At 39.6% G+C, this 21132-nt stretch overlaps 1 protein-coding gene across 1 annotated transcript in view; it reads left to right on the forward strand.

The window, feature by feature from the left end:
* Positions 1-1914: 1914 nt before the first annotated feature.
* LRRC56 (leucine rich repeat containing 56) overlaps positions 1915-21132 on the forward strand; it is a gene marked incomplete at both ends in the record, with an annotated part of 54145 nt that continues 34927 nt past the window's right edge. Inside the window, 2 exons of the mRNA XM_080345272.1 lie at positions 1915-2070; positions 14203-14290. Coding sequence (XP_080201398.1) covers positions 1915-2070; positions 14203-14290 — 244 coding nt within the window. The remainder of the gene's footprint in view (positions 2071-14202; positions 14291-21132) is intronic.

Here is a 21132-nt window from a genome sequence, read left to right on the forward strand (position 1 = left end):
GGACTGAAGAAAAAAAGCAATAATTTGTTTTATGCACGTGTATTAACTGTTTACAGCCCAAATCTATGCAGTCCTCCTATTATCTCATTATGTTTTGCGCTCACATATTACATCAGTGATTTCTGACTATTGTTCCACTTGGCTCCAATAACATACAGGATTATCTCTGGGTAATAATGATCCTTGTTTGAACTAAAAGGAACCACCAGTTCTTGCACGTGATCCAACACAACTCTTGTGCAACTATCAAAGTATTCCAGCACTTACATGGCACATACTCTAATCCAAGCCAGTTATTGACCAAAAAAATTCTTTCTTGGGAAAATAACAACAACACCAGAAGACCTTCCTGTCATATAAAATTCCTGAATTTCCTTGGACCACTGATGACTGTTGCAACTCAGCCTGACAAAATCATACTGACCTGCTCTAAAGAAAGTAAAGGAAAAAAAACCTGAGAAATGTTATACTTCTTTGGAAAAATAAACAAATAATAGAAATTTACAGGCTGTAGTTTTTCTTCCAAAAACACACAGTGTTTCAGAGATCACTTTTCCCTTTTAATGGGCAGAAGTATGATAATTGTCCTTATATGACTATGAGCATGCCGAAGTTTTAGAAGCTGCTAATGTCACTGCTCAATTCACTTTATGGTGTTTTTTTTATAAGATATTAAGAAAGATTGAAAGGAGCAATGTGTCACTGAAGAATTTGTTCATGAATATGTCTGTTAAGCATTGAACACTGCTGTGGCTCAAATATAGCACGTTTCAGAAAGCAGCTTCTTCTCTAGGAATGCTTGCCAGATACAGGGAGTGATCTGGGAAAATAGTTTTTGCTTTCTGTAGGTTGCTTCTCCCCTGATAAGCGTGTGGAAGGAGCACTTAGAAGTGTGAGGGTTTGGTTCCTTTCTTCCTAGTGCAAGGAGATCTGCAGAGAGAGGTTTGGTGGATTGTTAATTTTTTGTTGTTTTTCTTCTGCTATTTTTTATGACAGTACAGAGTCTTTAGAATTTCTTTTGCTAGTGCAGAGATGATGACTTCTGACTAGATAGTAATAGTTAGAGGAAGATGAAGACTTCTCACAGGACTGTCTCTGGCGTAAACCTTTCTGACCAATTAACTGGTTGGTTCTCTCAAGAAGAGGTGGCTAGCTGAGCAGTCAGAACTTCTGTTTTTCCTAACAAAAATCACTTCTGTGTTTAACTGTTTATTAACATGAGAGGGAAGGAAGTGGTAATTCTCAGATCTTGGCCACCACTGAATCCTTGTCAGCCAGTTATGATTAGCTTGATTATTTAATTACTTTTCCAGCACTAAGAATAAGCATTGCTTCACAGTGGAGAACAGAGAAAAACTGCAGGTGTCCCTTCAGCAGAGCAAGAAGGCTTTTCTCTAGTTTAGCCTTCTGTTGTTACAGCAATGTCACCAGCTAGGATACTTTATTGCTGCCAAGTACCAGTAGCTGTATAAATCATAGTAATGCCTGTGCCCTTTGGGTACAGCAGCTTATTTTTTGACTCTAATGAGTGTACATACACTTATGCTTATGTTTCAAAGTTAAGTGTTAATATTTCTGTAAAAGTAATAGCTTTTGGAATCCCTGGAGACATTCAAGGCCAGACACTGAAGATGTCCCTGCTCATTGCAGGGGGTTGGACTAGGAGACCTTTGAAGGTCCCTTCCAACCCAAACTATTCCATGAATCTGTGATAACTCTTGAGGGTGACAAAAAGGAAGAATATATGTTATGTGATGCATTGCTTTGGTTTCTTTCTTATTAGAGGTACCTGTATCTCCATAGGCACTTGTTCACTTGCAATGGGAGTCAAAATAGATTCTGCTAAAAGGAAAATAATAAATACAAGGAAAAAAATCAGACTTCTTGTTATCCTTTTATTCAAAGCATATTGAGATGGACCTGAGGTGGAATCCTGGCAGAATTTCTTGTCCAGCCTCAACTGCAGTCCGGGTGACTGATTTGAGTTGGCGTGGCAATCTAAATCCCAGTCCACTGATTAAAGGTGACGAAGAGCTACTTATAGATGAATACCTTTCACCCAGTAAACTGGTGAGTAGACATCCAACTTGTTAGTGAAGTAGAAGAAGCAAACTGGCATATACAGAGCTGTATTAACCTTCCAACTGCTCTTGAAATGACTGCAGATTGTTGCATATCTGACAGTTGGATTTCTGCATAAAGTAGATTCTGTATTATGGAAATTGATCAAATGTTTGTCCACCTTTCACCTTGTTTCATATCAAAAACATTCCCAGCATGAATGTTGCTATCTTTATTGCCAGCTTTCTTGAAGCACCATGAAGAAAAGTACAGGTAATATAATTATTTAAACGGATCTCATTAATGCCATCTGAAGTGCCTTGAATCTGAGCATTAGAAAAAGGTTTTTACATTAACCTTGTACTAGAGATTGAAAACGTAACTTTAAAAGCACAACTCTTCTGAATTAGTGGAATCCTCTGTCCTACTAAGAAGCCAATTACAAAATTCTGCAAGTGCTGTAAGTACTTTCTCTATATATCAGTGTGTGAAATTTCAAGACACATTTGAAAGCCATGTTCCTCTTTGACCAATGGAAAATACTGTGGCACGCAGCCTGTTGAAAAAGAGTAACATGCTGAACTGTCTCATGAAGGAATATTTGGTTGCATATTGTGATGTATTTGCTCAAGGCTAATCAATGGTGAAATCCTTTGGGACATGTAGGAGCTGAGAAAATACCTTCACTTCTACCTGCCAAAGAAAGCAAGAGTTGAGAGGAGAAGTTTAGGAGAGAAGCTACAGCTTTCAGTGTTGCAGAGCTGGATAGAAATTAGTTCAAGATGGGTCCAAGGCTGTGTTTCAGATGCTGCCAGCGGGCAGGGTGGTGATCGCGGTGTCTGTATTACTCTGTGCATGGTGGAGAGACACTGGCTTTTGCAGGGGGCAAATTCCAGCTGCAGGTTTATGCCACTCCCTAACTATATACCAGTCACAATTTTGGCTGCACGCTGTAGATTATACAGAAAATTGTTCTCAGAGCTACTCTTTCCTTAGCAGCTAAGTCTTTTAGTGTCATAAGATGTTTGCATCTCCAAACATCAGTTTCTGCAGAGTGTATATTTTAAGCTTTCTAGAGAAAAATTGATATATGATCTTATGATCTATGCCACTCGCTTTCTTTGGGCTCATGTAAGGCTCTCACAACTTCTTGTTCCTTTTTAAAAATTAGGCATAGAGTTTGACCAGTCTAATGTGTTTCTTTCTTACACATGTATAAATCCAATGGGAAGCTCTCAGATTAGTAGATTAGTCTGTTTTCTTAGGGCATGAACCAAGGCCCATTGGAGTAATCAAAACAGCTGCCTTCTGACTTAAAGAAAATCTGAATTAAACTCTTAGGAAGTTATTTCATTAGAATGAAATTCTTCTCTTTCTGAAGCTGTGCTGCTTTTAGTTCACAGTAAATTGTAAGCAGAAAAGTGTATGTAAGGCAATATTGTCCACATCCCATTAAGTTGCAGTTCCTTTTAGTTTTGTTTTGGTTTGTTTTGTTTTTTAATTTTTTTTTTTTTTTCCTAAATACAGATCATAAGTTATATTCTCTCACAATTCCAGGCTATTTTTAAAAAGGGGAAAACCCCCTTGCAAGGAATTCCATTTCAAAGACTCCTTTAAGTGGATGCATACTGTCCTACTAATTTTTCTGTACACAGTTATTTCTTGGCCCTGGAACCCAACATTTGTGTTAGCATAGCTTGGATATTTCCTGCTTAGAGCAAAAATTATGTGACATTGTCAAGGAAACATAAACAATGTTTATAGCTTGTTTTATTAACATATCCAATCTGTCTATTCTTTGACCTTTATGTTCATCAAATGGAAACCGTTCCTTCCATAAATTTACTTCTTTTGAATTTGCAAATGTAAAAATAGAGACACTATTGAAACTTCTAGCCTGAAACAAGTTTTTACGTGCATGTTTTTTTAAGGAACCATATGCCATTGATAACCAAATTGTTTGAAAGGTTGTTTTGCTTAAATCAATACATTTGCAATATATTCTTGATTGTCTTTTAGTTGTGAATATTTTAGGAGTTATTGATTGCATTCACTGAAGTGCTCTGAGAAGGAAACTAATAGATTTTTTTTAAATACATGCTCAGTAAATTATTTTCCATTTAATTAAGGGCATAGCTCTAGTTTTGCAGTGTTGCATAGGCAGTTTTCTGTACACCTGATGGAGATTCCTGAGGAAGGTTTTTTGTTCTGAGATATATACTCAGCTTTATTCTTTGCCCTTGCAATGTGCTGTCTTGCACCAGGGGAGGCTGTGGAAGGTCTAGCTTGTGCAGAATCTGTGAAGACTGGGCGCCTTGGGTTGCAGCCCATAGCCTTGTCTGTACCTGCACATTTTGTTTATTTTGTCCTTTTTCCAGGGGGATAGCTCTCTATTTAGTAGTGAAAACATTAGCAGTCCTCGTTGTTAAGGACTGTCTAAAAGGTGTAATGCTTGTATTCCTTCTTTTTTTTTTTTTTTTTTTTTTTCCAGTTACTGAGTTGTTTTCCTCCAAAGAGAGAAAAGTTTGTCTTAAAATTTTTTGTTGTTGTTGTGTTTTTGTTTGTTCGTTTGTTTCCTCCTCGGACCCCATAGCACATAAGACAACCTCTACAAAACCACTGGTTGCTTATCCATTGTCTTCCTCTCCATAGCAGATCCTCACCTTACTTAAACCTTATGCTAGCTCACTAGAGGGTTTATGGTCTTTCATGGCCTTGTTTCACTTTGAAATCCTGTGTGATCACATATCTCTGTTATGTTAATCACATCATCTGTAGTTTCTGGTTGCTGCCATTTCTCTTGTGGCAATGACATGTATTTTATATTTTATATTTGAGTAGTCTTCATCCAAGCTACAGGTCAAAAGCTTTTGATGCAAGGATTGGTATAATTGGATTTTATTTTTATTCTTTCTGCTAGTATCAATGTTCAGTTTTCTGTTGTACTCTTTAATCTTCATCTGTGTGAGTAGGCATTCTTGCTTTTATATTTGTACCTGTCCTATTATTTCCAGCTCCCTGCTCTGCCTGTACTTGTGTTGTGCTTACATGTTGTTGTTGTATGTTGTGGAATACCAAGGTGAGCAAATTCCACATTCTTATTTTGTTCTGAAAACTGGCTATTAATGGGAAATACATTGCAATTAATTTTGAACTTGATTAGCGCTGTGGAGCAGATTTCTCACTTAAGTGTAGAGGAGCACAAGTTAAGGGGTCCACCTGTCTTGAATCAGATTTTCATTTTGTTCTATTAACACACTTCCCCTCACCACCATTTGCAAAGGATGTTTTCCTGACTTCTACAAGAAGCACTTCACTTCTCAGCATAAACTCATTTTACAAGATCAAATGTCTTCCAGGTATTGTCACATTATCAAAACTAGTCACATTTGTGTCTGATCTTTAGAGGAAAGAAAGTATTCTTATTTTACTATTTATTGATCCTGCTCCAATTAATCATGTTTTCTAAACTTAGGAACATGTGTTCAGAAGTGGTGTTTAGTTTTGTTGCTCAGGAGCTTAGAGTGTATTTCACATGGTATGCATTCATCCTCATGGGGAGAAGAAAATCCTGGAGGGTCCTGGAACAACAGATTGGCTTCTTGCTGAAATGACTCAATCATTTCCTTTTTTCCTTGGCAAGAAGGCTTCCTCTAAGTTGTAAGCTAAATGGATTTGAGGGGAAAAACAAACAAACAAACCAACCAACCAAGAAAACAAAAAAAACACCAAAAACAAACCCACAAGTGGAAATCAAGGAAGCAAGTGCAGAATCTTGATAAATTAAGTGGAATCAAGGAGATGGAAGTAACTGACTGAATTTGTATTTGCTGAATCCTTCATTAGGATTATACAACCGTTTAAAAATTAATAATTAAAAATAAAGGTTTGAAGTGACCTCTGGAGGTCTTCCAGTTCCCTCTTCTGCTCAAAGCACAGCTAGTTTCAAAGTTAAATCAGATTGCTCAAGGTAGCAGATAATAGTAAACATAATACTGTGAACAGGAAAAAAATTACAAAGCCTCATTTACTTTCAAAACTTTCCTTTTATATGTTATTTTCCTAACACTAATGCCTTTGCTACAGTGAAGGCTTATAGTTCTTACACTAGCGTTCATCTTGCTACTTAGGCATCTGATGTTTTACATTCAAATTGTCACATCAGAAATATTTATATTTACATGCATACACACACATGTGCATGCCTGTAGTGAAAAAAAACATTTTCATTTGCATATAGTCATAGCTGCTTAGCTAACATAAAGTGGCAGATTACAGTCTTGAGTTTTACATATTCAGTGACAACACTGCGCAATGATTGTAGCTACTTATTATGCACCTAATTGCTAGATAGAAAAAATTATTTTTGTGGTATGACTTTTTTATATCTATGTGAGGGAAAGTAAATCTTTACATCAATGTTTGCTTTAAATTTGTTTTAAGAATATCTACTATCCTGTCCTCTCCTGCCCTCTATGTTAATTCAGGGCATAGTTAAAACTGAGTTGGTCTCCTCCTACAGAAGTGATACAGGCTATTTCTGGGAGATCAGCAAACTCCCATACATCTTCTGATAGCCCACGTGCCCTTTGAAGTTTACGGTAGTTAGGAGGTCTCCCAGCATCTTGCAGCACCAGACCCTTGATACTGGTTTAAAAAGATAAGGTGTCAGTACTGTGAATCCCCAGTATGTATGGGTCAGTGGGGAGCTGAACTGGATATGGCAAGACTAGGCAAGGGCCTGTCCATGTAGATCCATTTGCATTACTTGGATGCTTCCACATGAGAATAAAGACATTTTAACTAATGCATCCACCACCATTAAATGTCATAATTATTGCCCTCGTCTAAGATCTTTATCACAGATTGAATGCCTAGCTAATCTCTTCATCTGAGCTGAGAGAAGAATGTGTTTATATGCAGAAAGTAGTGAAATACAGCCAAATGTTGTAATTATGGGAATCTTCAGGATGTAGCCATTTTGAAAGGAAGATTGCATATGGGACCACAGGGAAGTTCTGTTCCCTTTCATTGAAAATCCCTTGACTTAGAATCACTCAAAACCTTGTTAACATTTTAGTAGTTTTCTTCTTAGAATAAATATTTAGTTGTACTTGTAGCAACATGTTTGGTTTTGATTGGTTGCGTTGTTTTTTGTTGTTGTTGTTTGTTTGTTTGTTTTAGTGCAGAGAGAGTTTATACCCCAGTTGGGAATTTGAAATAAAATGCCTGCAAAAAGTAATGAACACATGAATGGACATGAATCTGGTATTTGCATATAGGTGTAGTATTAAAAGAAAATAAATTTACCACTCAGGAATTCCTGTCTTAGCCAAATTAACCAGGATCAGCAAAATAAATGCACAGCTGGAAATGCTTCTCTTACAGCTGCACGCAACATGCTCTTCAGCAGCTTATCTACTTTTTTTAGAGTATGTGAAAAATCTAGGGAAGAGAGAAGAAATCAGTCGTATACAGCAGCTTTAATTTAACAGATATTATTTGCCAATTAAGGAATTTACAGAGAGCTGCAAGTGGGACTTGAACTGTGTTGGAGTGAATAAAGGACCCTGCACTCTGATTCAATGTGAGTCACGCTAGAGCCATTTATTACAGAAACAAGCCTCCTTATATATGCAACTATTCTTTGATCACGCGTCCACGCTCCATTCATGCATTCACTGATTGGATATCATCTATGTTCACGAGCTGTCCACGCACTAAAGTCTCACTGCTGATAGGTCCATGGATTTATGTCATGTTGAGGCCTTGTTATTGTAGAAATGCCTCTATCCCACGGCAGGTCCTGTTTTCAGCTTTCTGAGGTGGCCTCGAAATTCTTTTGGGCCTGGCTGATTCAACAGCAAATCTCCATCTAACAGAAACCCATCCACAGAACTGGATTTCTAAGCATCCCCAGGTGACTGTTCTGCCAGCTGGGAAGCTCTGCCAGTAGTGAAGTATTTTTCTCTTGCAGTTTTTTTACAATACTTATTGTCTCTTCTTGTCAGTCAGAGTAAAAGCTTTCCACACAAGTGCCTCCTCTTCAGTTAGATACTGGCTAGACGTTTGGTATGACAGGAGTGGTTTGTGAGCCATCCTGGAGCTGCTGCTTAAAATACTGGCTAAATTGTTTACCAATAGCTTCTGCATGGTCTCATAGAAAATAGTTTCACTCTTATTTTGAAGGAGGTATGAAAATGTAAAGTGAATTTTGTCCATCTTTGTTTTACTTAGCATTTATTAATCTTCAAAGAACTGTGCAGTGCTTTACCATGAAAATTTATACTTTCGAATAAACAAATTTAGGGTGTTGCCCAGAATCAAGCTGTCAGGCTGCCTTATTGAACATCATGTGCCAGAAAGATTTTGGTGTTTCTTTATTCAGAAAACATCTTCCTCCTGTGTCTAACCAACACCTACCTTGCTGGGCAGTAGATGGGTGGCAAGCAAAATCCTCTCTGGACATCAACAATCAGCCTGGAATTATAGTTAGTTTTTTTCAAGGTTTCTTTTTGATGTAAAATAACTGAGTATATCCAACTCTTTGCCTAGAACAGATCCTTGGTCCCTTTTTGGCTGTTCTACATTGAATCTGAGCAGCTGTAAACAGCCAAAGAAATCTCTAGATGACACAGCACCTTCCTGTCTGTAAACGTTCCTGGGGCACAATCAGAGAAACCTTCTGTCCCTGGATGTCAAAACAGCCTTTGAGCTGTGGGCAGGCAGTCATTACCTGACACCACAGTGGGACACCCCTGAATTAGGGCAGGAGCCTGTCCTAGGCCTGGCATGATCCTATGAATAAAGAGGTGCAGAGTTCCTTAGCATCACTTCTACTCATGTGGTGACAGACATCTCTGTCCAAGCTGATGATCCCTTCAGTGTGTCTGGCCATGATTTTTTTTTTTTGTTTGTTTGCTACCCTATAGCAGCAAAATTCTTCCTAAATATCCCTTCTTGCAAATTTTGCTGAATGTTCCTGTGCTTTGAAATTAAACAACATAAAAGGGAGATCCTGCTAAATATGTTTCATCTTTATTTTAAATGTTTCCGCGTCCTTCCCTAAATCTCCCCTATTCCTGGTTCCAGAATTTTAGCTGTGACACATGAAACATATCACACTTCCAGCTGCACCACTATGCCAAGAAAGGTGTCTGGTGAGTAGGAGTGTCTTAACTGTCTTCCACATGAACCATTTGCTATGTAACCTTCTCCTGAACTGCCACCCTGACCTTTTGCTAGCTAACTACCTTGCAGTGGACACCTTGGGTCTCTGTCCTTCTTGTGCCTTTAAATAAGCTCATATCCTCAACCCAAAAGTGTTTATTGTTTCCCTCATGTAGTACAATAGCTTTTGCATCCCATGGCCAATCAGTTCTCAATTCTCAAAGCATCCGCTTAGCATCAGCAGATGGAAGGACAGCCATTTTCACAGTGACTCTTGGAAATGCAGAATGAGGGAGTGGGGACCGAGAACACATGGAGTCTGTCGCGTCTGATTAGCACATGCTTCAAGGCAGCTATCTATATTTCAAAGAGCTGGTCATGGAAGCCAATAATCCTTTCCAGCAGTGGAGCCACAGCTCTGGCTGTTGCAGTGCAATATACGGATGTGCTAAGCAGCTCATTTCTCAGACAGGGGAAAAGTAAAAATGGTGGATCTGGAAGAGGAAAATGAGGGCAAAGAAGCACACTGGCAATCCCTGGTATGAGGAAAAGGAATAGTGAACCCTGGAAGAGGAGCGAATATAACTTTATGCAGCTTTTATGCTTGGATTTTGAAAGAGGAGAACAAGGAGCAGGACTATGACAGGAGGTTGTCTAGAATACAGCAGGGGAAAGGACAGAGTGTAGGGAACTTGAAGACAGCAAAAGAGAAAGGTAAAGGCTCTTTGTGGTGCCAGGACCTTCTGTTACTTTACTGACAAGGTGCATGACCCTAAGCTTACTACTTGTTCTGAGACCTCTTCTCATTCTCTCTTCTAATCATGTAGGCTCTTAAGACTATTTTGATGGGGGGAGGTAGTTTTCAGGAGAAGTTTCCTTTAATAACAACAAGCTTGTGTCCAAGTCCAGCAATCTGTTTGTCTGTGTGGCAGGATGTCAGCCAGCTCTTATTTCTCACGTAGTCTCATGCTATATGACAGACAGTGTCATCTGTTAAAGAACATTACTGCAAAATGTGTCTTGCAGTGAGGGATCTTGTAGAAAGCAATTTGTAGTTGTTAAGCTTGCCTTCTTTGCAGGAGCAAAACTGTATTATGTGGTGGCTACCTCTGGGCAGAGAAAGTACATTTCTGGATGACATTGGGAACTCCCAAGTTTTCACCTTGAACCTTTGTTTCTGATACTCTGGTGGGGAGGCAAGAAAGTCTAGAAGCTCTATTAGGCTCAGCCTGCTTAAAGTCACAGTTAAAAAAAAAAAAAAAAAAGATTAAAAATAATTTTAATCACAATTTTTTAAAAACTATTCAAAAGCAGTTGAAGATTTTGGATAACTCAGTTTCTTAGGAGTCCAAGTAAAGACCTTACAAAGGGAACTACTTTCTCAAGGAGGGATGCTCAGCCTTTTCAGGACACCATGTCCTTTGAAATTGTCATCTCAGTTACACTCAGACTACGTTTGGGCCTTTGTAAGAAGATGCAGAACCATCAGAGTGAATGAAGTTGCAGTCGCTTGTTCACGATACAAATTTTACTTGATGAGTAGAAATGTTGCAACCATCATTTTTCCTTGCAAAATGAACTGTGTGGTCTTCTTGTGGTTGTTTTTTCTCCCCAAACTCATAAACAGAGGTGGTCCTACACATTCCCTTTTAATGAATAATTTTCCTCTTATTAAACAAACTAAAGAATGTTGTAACCTTTTCATTACATTCAATTTAATTTAGTCCAGGAGGTTCCTCCAGTGCGTTGATGATGAATTCCTGATGCAAATGGTAGATGAACCAATTAGGAGAGGAGCGCTGCTGGATCTCATCCTCACTAACAAGAAGGGTGTGGTTGAAGCAGTAAAGGTTGAGGGCTGCCTTGGCTGCAGCGACCATGAAAGGGTGGAGTTCAGGATCTCGTGTGGCAGGAACAGAATACCAAGCAGAATTGCAACCCTGGACTTCAGTAGGGCCAACTTTGGCCTTTTCAAGCAATTGCTAGGGGAAATCCCATGGGACAAGGTACTTGAACGTAAAGGGGCCCAAGACAGTTGGTTAGCATTCAGGGACTGCTTCTTCCAAGCTCAAGATCAGAGCATCCTGACACGTAGAAAGTCAAGGAAGGGAGCCAGGAGACCTGCGTGGTTAAACAGGGAAGTGCTGAGTAAGCTCAAGTGGAAGAGGAGAGTTTATAGATCATGAAAGGAGGGGCTGGCCACTTGGGAAGAATATAAGGCCGTTGTCAGAGGGTGTAGGGAGGCAACTAGGAAAGCTAAGGCCTCCTTAGAATTAAACCTGGCGAGAGGGGTCAAGGACAACAGAAAGACCTTTTTCAAATACATGGCAGATAAAACTAACACGAGAGGCAATGTAGGCCCACTGATGAATGAGGTGGGTGCCCTGATGACAGAAGATACAGAGAATGCAGAGTTACTGAATGCCTTCTTTGTCTCCCTCTACTCTGCTGGAGGCTGTCCTGAGGAGCCCTGTACCGCTGAGGCCCCAGAGGAAGTCAGGACAATGGAGGAGTTTGCCTTGGTTGATGAGGACTGGGTTAGGGAGCAGTTAGGCAATCTGGACATCCATAAATCCATGGGTCCGGATGGAACGCACCCGTGGGTGCTGAGGGAGCCAGTTGAAATTATTGCTGGGCCACTTACCATCATTTTTGCTAAGTCATGGGAAACAAGAGAGGTGCCTGAGGACTGGAGGAAAGCAGATGTTATTCCAGTCTTCAAAAAGGGCAAGAAGGAGGACCCATGTAACTATAGGCCAGTCAGCCTCATCTCCGTCCCTGGAAAGGTGATGGAACAACTTATCCTTGGTGCCATCTCAAGGCATATCAAGGTCATTGATTTCAGTAAAGCATTTGACACCATCTCCTACAGGATCCTTGCTGCTAAAGTGCGGTCTGGACGATCAGGTAGTGAGGTGGATTGTGAACTGGCTGAAGGAAAGAAGCCAGAAAGTTGTGGTCGATGGCCAAGAAGGTCAATGGCATCCTGGTTTTCTATTAGGAATGTAGTTAGTAGGTCGAGGGAGGTTCTCCTTCCCCTCTACTCTGCCCTGGTGAGACCACATCTGGAATATTGTGTCCAGTTCTGGGCCCCTCATTTCAAGAAGGACAGGGAACTGCTGGAGAGAGTCCAGCACGGAGCAACAAAGATGATTAAGGGAGTGGAGCATCTCCCTTATGAGGAAAGACTGAGGGAGCTGGATCTCTTTAGTTTGGAGAGAATGAGACTGAGGGGTGACCTCATTAATGTTTATAAATATGTAAAGGGTGAGTATCACGAGGCTGGAGCCAGGCTCTTCTCAGTGACAACCAATGATAAGACAAGGAACAATGGGTGCAAATTGGAACACAGGAGGTTCCACTTAAATATGAGAAGAAACTTCTTCATAGTGAAGGTGACAGAACACTGGAACAGGCTGCCCAGGGGGGTTGTCGAGTTTCCTTCTCTGGAGACACTCAAAACCCGCCTGGACACCTTCCTGTGTAATCTCATCTAGATGTTCCTGCTCCGTTGGGGGTATTGGACTAGGTGGTCTTTCGAGGTCCCTTCCAATCCCTGACATTCTGCAAATCCATGATTCTGTGATTCTGGAAAAGTAAGAAAACTTGTCCCCTGTATGTGGATGTTGTTGAATGACTTCCTGCCTTCATCTTAAATAGAGGAGCAAAAGGCAGGTGACAATACTTCTTTCAACCCCTGATGTTGATTGTGTCATTGAGGACAAAATCTGATGACTCTGATGCCAGGGTCAGCCATTCCTTTGAAGTGGATTTTTTTAGCCTCACGCCTATCTCTTTTAACATAGAAAGGTGAAAATTTAGCAGTTGTTTCACTATGAATGTTGTCAGCTCTTTCAGGCAGTTATTGTGACATAAAAGCCTTGTTTCTCATGTCTCAAGGAGTGTTTCAGACCTCTCCGTGAAGTACTAACCCATCAAGAAGAAAGGATAGAGTTCCCTCCTTGTCTGTTTTGTTGAATTTGTGCGTGGAAGGATCCTCTAAAACACCCAAAGCTGATGCAAAGGAGGTGGTGGGACACACAGCCTGAATGAGGGAAGCTGGGCAGAGAGGAGCTGGGTCATAGCAGGAAGGAACAAGGGATGAGAGCAGTGGTAACGTGAGATGGCTTCAGCTGTTTGTGGAATTGCAGTCTGGCCTCTTAGGACTTCACAGCCTTGCTGTAGTTTTCACTGGCTGTCCTAGAGCTTACCTCTCTCCTCAGTGTGTAGCTTCTGCTTGTTTCTGTCCTCCTGCTTACCTCTGCCAAGGTAAAATCTACATGTATGTATCAACAAAGACATTAGGATATTAGGAAAGATCCTGTGATAAGGTAGGAAAGATCCTGCATTCACACACACACACACTCTTGCTTAATGCAGTTGTTGATCCTATTACTAAGATTTTGCAAAAATAATGAAAAATTTTGGAGAATTCTATTTCTATTGCCGAGACCTTTTCAAAGGAATTTGTAATTCTGGTACTAAGTGGTGTCTTCTTTCAGATAAGTGAGCTGCTTGAGCTAAAATAATGTTTCCTTTTCATAGTGTGTTTTGTTGAGTTTTACTACCTAGTGCCTTTTCGATTACGGGTGACACTTGAGGGTGACACTTCCTATCTGCTGAGGGTAAATAGAAGACTTATACAAATCTTAAAGCTGCTGTTTAAATGCTGTTTAAATTAAGTTAATTGGCATGTAGGTCTGTTGTCAATTTGCAGTTTGAATGTAACCTTCAGCCTTGACTCTTTAAGCAATGTATAATACAAGTTATGTGAGACTAGAATAATTCAGAACAACGATGAAGAAAGATCTTTGAATACTAAATTTATTTCAATGTGATCACACGTCTAGCCATTTTGACCTGAGTATATATTGACAGAGCAATAGTTGAAAAGCTTCCTATACCTTTTTGCTCCTGTGTCATCTGGTTTGTTACATAAGAGTACACGTATATCTCTGCTTATTTTTACAGAAAGTTTTGACAGGGGTAGATGATCTGCAGCAAGTGAAGATCCTAGAGATGCAAGTAGATACAAGAGAGAACAGCTTGGGAAACTTTGGTAAGAAAATACTTTAAGTTCTGCTCATGGTCTCAAATTTTCCTTTATCATGTCTTGAAGCAGGACTGGGGACTCAGAAACCAAGAGCCAGTGTAAAGTACTGTCCTGGTCAAGAGCTCTTGAAACATGGTCTCCCTGGTGCCTCTAAACATCTTGATCTCTGTTTTTTTTTCTATGAGGCTCTAAATAGGGCCGAAAACCATGGCAATGAGATGAGTGACACCACTTCTGTCTAAAGCAAATTAGTTTGAGCAAATTCCTCTTGAATGACATGCCCCTAAGCCCTAAATTAGGGTTTACTGATAACCTTGCCCTCTAGAGTATTTGACACTACTTTAGTGAAACAGTAGCCAAAGTTCAGTTTTCCTCCACTGTAAGGTTCCGCTGTGGCTGAGAAGTCACTAATGGTATAACGCTGCTCATGCTGCCAGCAGCCTGGCTTTGCATCCTGTACTGCCTCATTGAGTTGTGCTGAATGATGTGCTTGAGGAAGGTCCTATAGATAAGTCATTTTGATGAGCCCCAAACAGCCTTAATGCTTGTGATTCATTTCTATGTCATCATTACTGCACTGGGGAAGTAAGAAAGTACCAAAAGAATCCCCTCTGTAGCTGAGTTAACGCTGAGAATATGAAACCTTCCTTTTTTTCAGTACTGGCACTCATTTTCTGTTACATGGATTCCCATCACAACCATGGCCATCTTCTGCTACATTGAAGCTGAGTAACTACTGCAGGGTAATATTTTCTGTGCCAAAAGGAGGCATGTCCCCAAAAGTGGGTGCTTGTATTTTTGGACAAGCAGTCAATTTTCATCTGCAAGTGACTGTAACTTATCAGCCAATTAACTTTAGTGGTTCTTTTGATGTTGATTTGTCAAGAATGGTTAAGCAAGTACAGTGAAGGGAGTTTCTGTCTTGAATTATATAGCCATTTTGTGTTCTTTATTCCGTTTATTTTATAAATAGGTCTCTTTCTGATAGGGACTTGATAATTTAAGGTAAATTACATCTGTTTCTTTCAGAGATCATAATCTATTCAGTCATGTTTCCTTCAGTTGATAAGAAAATCCCATTATGCCATTTTCTTCAATGCTCAAAAGTAATGCTCCCGTTCCTATGCCATTTTACGTTAGCTGTGACAAGCTAGTAAAAGGTTTCACCCTTTCCTCTCCATTACAGGAATAAATCCCTTTCTGCCCCCCATGGTTAGGCTTTTGCAACTTTTACAGAATACAGAGCACTAATCCTATGTTGCAAACAATTTCCATCTTGTTTATATCCCACCATTTGCCTGAAGAGTTCGCCCTTGAGGGCTATAAAAACCAGCAGCTGCAGATCCCAACTGCTTTTGAAAACAACAGAACATCAAGACCATTCTGAATTTCCTTTTGTCTTCTGTGCATTTCTGAATTTCCTCCCTGTGAAAATCTCTTTGCAAATGTCAGCAGGTGGCTAGAGCAAAAAGTTTGCCACTTAATGCTTCCAGCGATCATCAGTTCCTTGCAGGTTTTTTTTCACATGACAGCTGATTTTTAGGTGCATGGAGTAAGGCCTACGTTTTTAAGGGTATCTTTGGGCAGTTTGTGCCTTCAATGTGAACAGTGTAAACAAGGCTGCTGTTGAAGGAATTAGGCTTATTGCATGCTCCTCAGTGGCTGCGTGTCCCTGAAACTGTGCTGCTAAACTGGTCTCTGGTCACAGGCATCTCAATAAATAGCATGAAGGAACGAGTAGGGTTAAGAACCAGATGAGCTAGAATGACAGAAGTTCCAGTGTAACAGGAGGAAAAGCTTTTCCATCATTAGGACTGTTGAGCAATAGGGGTATCCAAAGATGCTTGGATTCTCCATCCTTGGAGATTTTCAGGACCTGGCTGGGTGAAGCCCTGAGCACCCAGTCCTGATCTCACAAAAGACTTGGCTCTGAGCAGAAGTCTTGACAGCTCAAGACCTCTGGCTGTCCTCTCCAGTTTGGACTGCTCTGCAATTTGGTGTTTCTATTTGCATTCCAAACTTTGCTAATTAGCTTTCTTTATAGCTACATTAAATCACTTAACATTTCTCTCACTGCATTCCTCAGTTGCAGGTGGGCAGGAGCATCTTTATCATCAAGCAATTATTTGTTTGTATGACCCATTTGCATTCAGTAAACAATATTGTTTTAACTGGTTTTATGTGTAAAGATAGAACAGGCTGTACAAGGTCTTAAATGGCCAGGTGACAGAGTTGCAGGTTGCTAGACTGCACATAACTCTGGGTCACCTGGAACCTTAGAGCACTCAAATCCCAAATTTACATCACAATTTCCACTTGAGAAACATTTCAGTCTTCACAGCCACATGTAGACTGTAACACAAGCACTGAGGGCCTACATCTTGTAAAGGAGATGCTAAAGCAAGATTTCCAGAGCGATTTAAAGCATGTTGCTTGAGTTTTTCTTTTGAGCTTTCCACTTTGTGATGTGCTAATCTTTCCCAGTTTCACAGGTCAGCCTTTACACAATGGAGTGACATGGTGAGGAGGAACAGTTATGTTTCTAAGGGACAGGTTGTGGGCTAAAACACAAAAAGACTGATACTAAAATATTTTCTTGTGATCAGTTTTAAAATTAAGGAAAGGCTTCATGCCAGAGTTTGAATCTGAGTCTTAGTGGGGCTCTGGGTAATTATTGAAATCTCTAGCTGTTTGTAATCAGTGCACCTTGCTGAGTGACAGGCAAAACACTGAAGCTCCCTTGCAAGTCTTCTATCCAGCTTTGCAAATCTTGACTTTTACTTCTATGCTCTTCAGCTGACTGTAGGCTTGAGTTCATACTCAAACAGGTGGACTATTTCATTATGTTATCCCTTCAATTTTAATTGCTGACAGATCTGTGCATTCACAACTGACTCATAGAGATTCCTGTTGAAAGTAATGGTGGGATAGAGTCATTTAAAACACTATATAGTTGTCTTATTTCTAAGTGATTTTAATAGCTACAAATCAAGTTACCCACAGTGCTGTTCGCTGGTACTTATTAAATTGTTGCCTGCTGGCAGCCAGGCTAAGTTGATTATGGTCTGGAGTATGGCACTTCCCTTGCATGCATTTTATCAAGGAAAAGTTCTGCTAAAGGTTTAGAAGTAGGCACGTGCTGTTTTTCACATGGGGTCATAATCTCTCTTTCCCCTTGATCTGTTTGTCGGTGTTCCTGGTGCGAAGCCAGGAGACATTTGCTGGTAGCCAGCGTTGCAGCAGCAGATACTTGCGGGGTCAGGAAACCAGTGCGGAGATTGGATGTGTGAATCTGGTGTGTGCATCCCTGCCCACGCTGGTCTTGGTTTAGCTGGTACTGACAAGTCTCTCTGAGAAGGTGCCACAGCACCCACTGCAGCAGGCCTTGGGCAGGTTTTGCCCAAGCAGTTGTAAGAGCGTACTGAGGCAACAAGTGTTATAAGCGTAAGTGTTGTAGATTCTAGAATAATAAAACCAGCATCTCGTCTGTTTTTTCCTTACTTCTAGTCAGTTATTTAAATGTCACTTGCTATACCAAGACTGCTCAGAAAGATATCTGCATTGCCACCCTGCTTGTGGACTGCTGCACTTAAAGCTATGTTGTTGTGTGTGCATGTATCACTTTTATTCACCTACCTTGCACTTCCATTTCTTTCTGCTCTTCATTAAGTTTTATTCCACTGAGACAGTACAGTAGAATAGTGTGTTGGTTTGACAGAAGGTGAGTTAATTTTCTTCATGCAGTTAGAAAACTTTATTTTTTGTAGCTAGCACAGTTGTTGTTTGGATTTAGTTTCAGAACAAGAAGATAATGCCCTGGGGTGGAGTTAGTGTTTTTAATTGCTCTGGTCTGAGAGCCAAGGCCATTCTGAGAGCTCTGCCCACAGGCACTGGGTGGCGAGTAAGAGGGGCACAGGTGGTGCAGACCCTGACTGACATCCAGACTGATCAATAAGAATATTCCATCCCATTAGTGTTATGCTTCGGAGATTTGGAATTTTCTAGCTGGAAGGAGACCTGTTTCAGTTTCAGTGGAGTTCTGTTCGGGAGTTTCTTTAGTTTGGCTTTTTTTGCCATTCTGCTGTTTTGCAGAGGCCTCTGTGTCTCTCTGCCGTTTTTTTTTTCCTCTCCTCTCTCTGAGATCAGCTGCTTGGGACCAGGTGCTGCTTCCTGGGACTGGCTGCTTGGCATGGGTGGAATTTGTGAGGAATTGCATTGAGTATCTTTTATTTTATATTCTATTTCTATTTTATATATATCAGTAGTAGTGATAGTATATTCGTACTATTCTGTTATTTTATTAAATTGTGTTTATCTCAATCTATTAGTTTCTCCCCTTTTGATTCTGTCCCCTATTCAGGGGTGGGAGTGGGGTAAATGAGCACATGGCTATTGTGGTTATATTGCTAGCTCGGGTTAAACCACAACAAACAGGTTAATGCTAGTATACTGTTGGTGATAAGTAATTTTATAACCATGTAACAAAAATGGTATCTAGTGAAAGTGAATCATAGAGGAGATAACATTGCTCGCCATTCTGAATTCTCAGCCTTGTACTGCAGTCAGCAACATTTTTCTGGACCATTCTAATTTTTAAAAATCAAAATTCTATAGTATGACAGCAGTTTCAGGATGAGAAGTATATTGTTTGTACTTTAAAAATTAATATTAGAAGTTAATATTGTTGATATTTTAGAGTATTTTTATGTTACTATAAGAAAAAATTGTGTCCTTGCTCTCAGGAAAGATACCATGAAGGTTAAAATTAAGAAAATTAGAAGTATGTTGTTATGTTTGGATAGATCTCTTATTTTGTCATATTAATTTTACAATTTTATCTTCTTAATCTTCCAGCGTCTTTTCTATATATAAGGAATTGGGACTATAAAAAACAGTAAAATCAAATAGACAATGAATTCTTAGCACCGAAGGAACAATTACATATCAATTATAAAACTTAAAGGAAGGAAGAACCTGCAGAACTGGAGAAATGTATTGCAGTAGTCTTGTTGGCAGCATTTTGCACCACTGCACAGAGTATACTTTTATTTCAGTCTAGTAAACAGCACATTAGAGTTTAACACTCTACAAGGTACCAGGGAAAAAATGTCTGAGATGCAGGATCAGGTTACAATAATGAAATAACAAGATGCGAAAATTGTATCATCAGCCTGTCACTCTGCCTCTTTGAATCCTTTAATACTTGTTTTTTGCCTGAACCAACCCTAAATACATTCAGTGGAAGGCTTTGTCTCAAGCAAATATCTCCATTTCTCTTGAGCTGGTCTTCTTGACTCCTAATTCAAATCTTCTGCTTAATATGAGTTTTTCAAACCCATTTCCTTTGTAATGCTTTGCCATAGCCCGTGCTTGGTAACCCTTTAACATCTCTGGTTGAACCTGTGGCAAGGCTATTACTCACAGCTGTGCTGGGACTGGAGAGGCTACTGCACCCTTCTTGTTTCCTTTAACACTTTGGGGCAAGTAATTTCATCTCTGTGCTTCAGGTTTCTTATCAGAAACATGATAGCAGGTTGTTGTTTTTTTTTTTTAATCTAGATTTTGTTGGTTTCTTTTGGTTTGTAGCTTTTTGGTTTGTCCTTTTTTGTTTGTTTTGGTTGGTTTTGCATTTTGGCGGGTTTTTTTTTTTTGTCTGTTGTTGTTTGTTTGGTTTGGTGTTTTGATTTTGGGGTTTGTTTTGTTTTTTTCCTGCAGATGTTTTCTTAGTGCATGGATTACATCTGAGGAAATCTTTGCTCAGTAGCAAGTATGACTGCTGTGAATAACTAACAGAGATCCTAGTATCTGCTCTGTAAGGATTCCAAATTATTTTGTTGCCATACTTTGTAAAACTTTTTTGATATGAGAAAGTGTGCCCTTCAGGATGAGACTGGTGTGTTATAACTTGTACTACGATTTTTATGGATTATGGAAAATTATTAAAAATTTGGCTAAAAAGTTGTATGTGTTTTGAATTTTTAATATTTTCCAAAGAACTTTGTGAAGACACAAAGTTAAATATTTGCAATATAGCATGAAGATCAATATGTGGATTATAATCACTCCCAAATTTTAAGACATTAGATATAGATAATGCCTCTCCTAAAACATGATTTGTTAAAATTGTTTGCAATAAATGCTCTTGTTCTATTTGGGGAAATGGAATGAACACCACAACCTCTTTTGTTTGCTTTTGCATCATTTCCTTCCTTTTCCTTTCCCTTTTCCCTTTTCCACTTTCCCCTTTCCCTTTTTTTCCTTTCCTTCACAAAGAGCTGGAATGATGGCCTTCTGGACACTGCTGAATCACTCTTGCCAGAGAGAGATTACTCATAAAGTCTGTTCTCAGCAAATATTTTTAATGTTTTAGCAACAATTCGGTGTGTCTAAAACTGATATTACCCCTGCGTGGTTACATGTCATACTGGAGGATGCTCACCAGCCATGCATAAACTCTGCTGGTGGGGATGGGTAAAAGTTTGCTATTGTCAGTAGCGAATGTTTCCTGGGGCTTGAGTTTATACCCGAATTATTCTGTAGCTTGGAGGGATTTGGTCTACGATTTTGATTCAGAGATACCTGTAGAGGCAACCAAAAAGGCAAATGTCTCTTGGAAGAAGAAAAAAGCATTAATCAAAGTAATAACAAGAGCATACTGAGGTTTTCATAGATGTGAAACTTGGACAATTTAAGAGTAAACAATGGGTCACATCCAGAAAAATTAAAAGGAGAAGACAATGCTTAGCAAAATGTAAGTAGTATTTTGGGGACCTGTGAGCTAGAAAAGATGAAGCTGTGACCTGGGATATTATGCTTTTGTTGTTTGACTCAAAATTACATTTTGAGTA

This window comes from Nesoenas mayeri (assembly GCF_963082525.1).
Source record: "Nesoenas mayeri genome assembly, chromosome: 5".
Classification (NCBI taxonomy): domain Eukaryota; kingdom Metazoa; phylum Chordata; class Aves; order Columbiformes; family Columbidae; genus Nesoenas; species Nesoenas mayeri.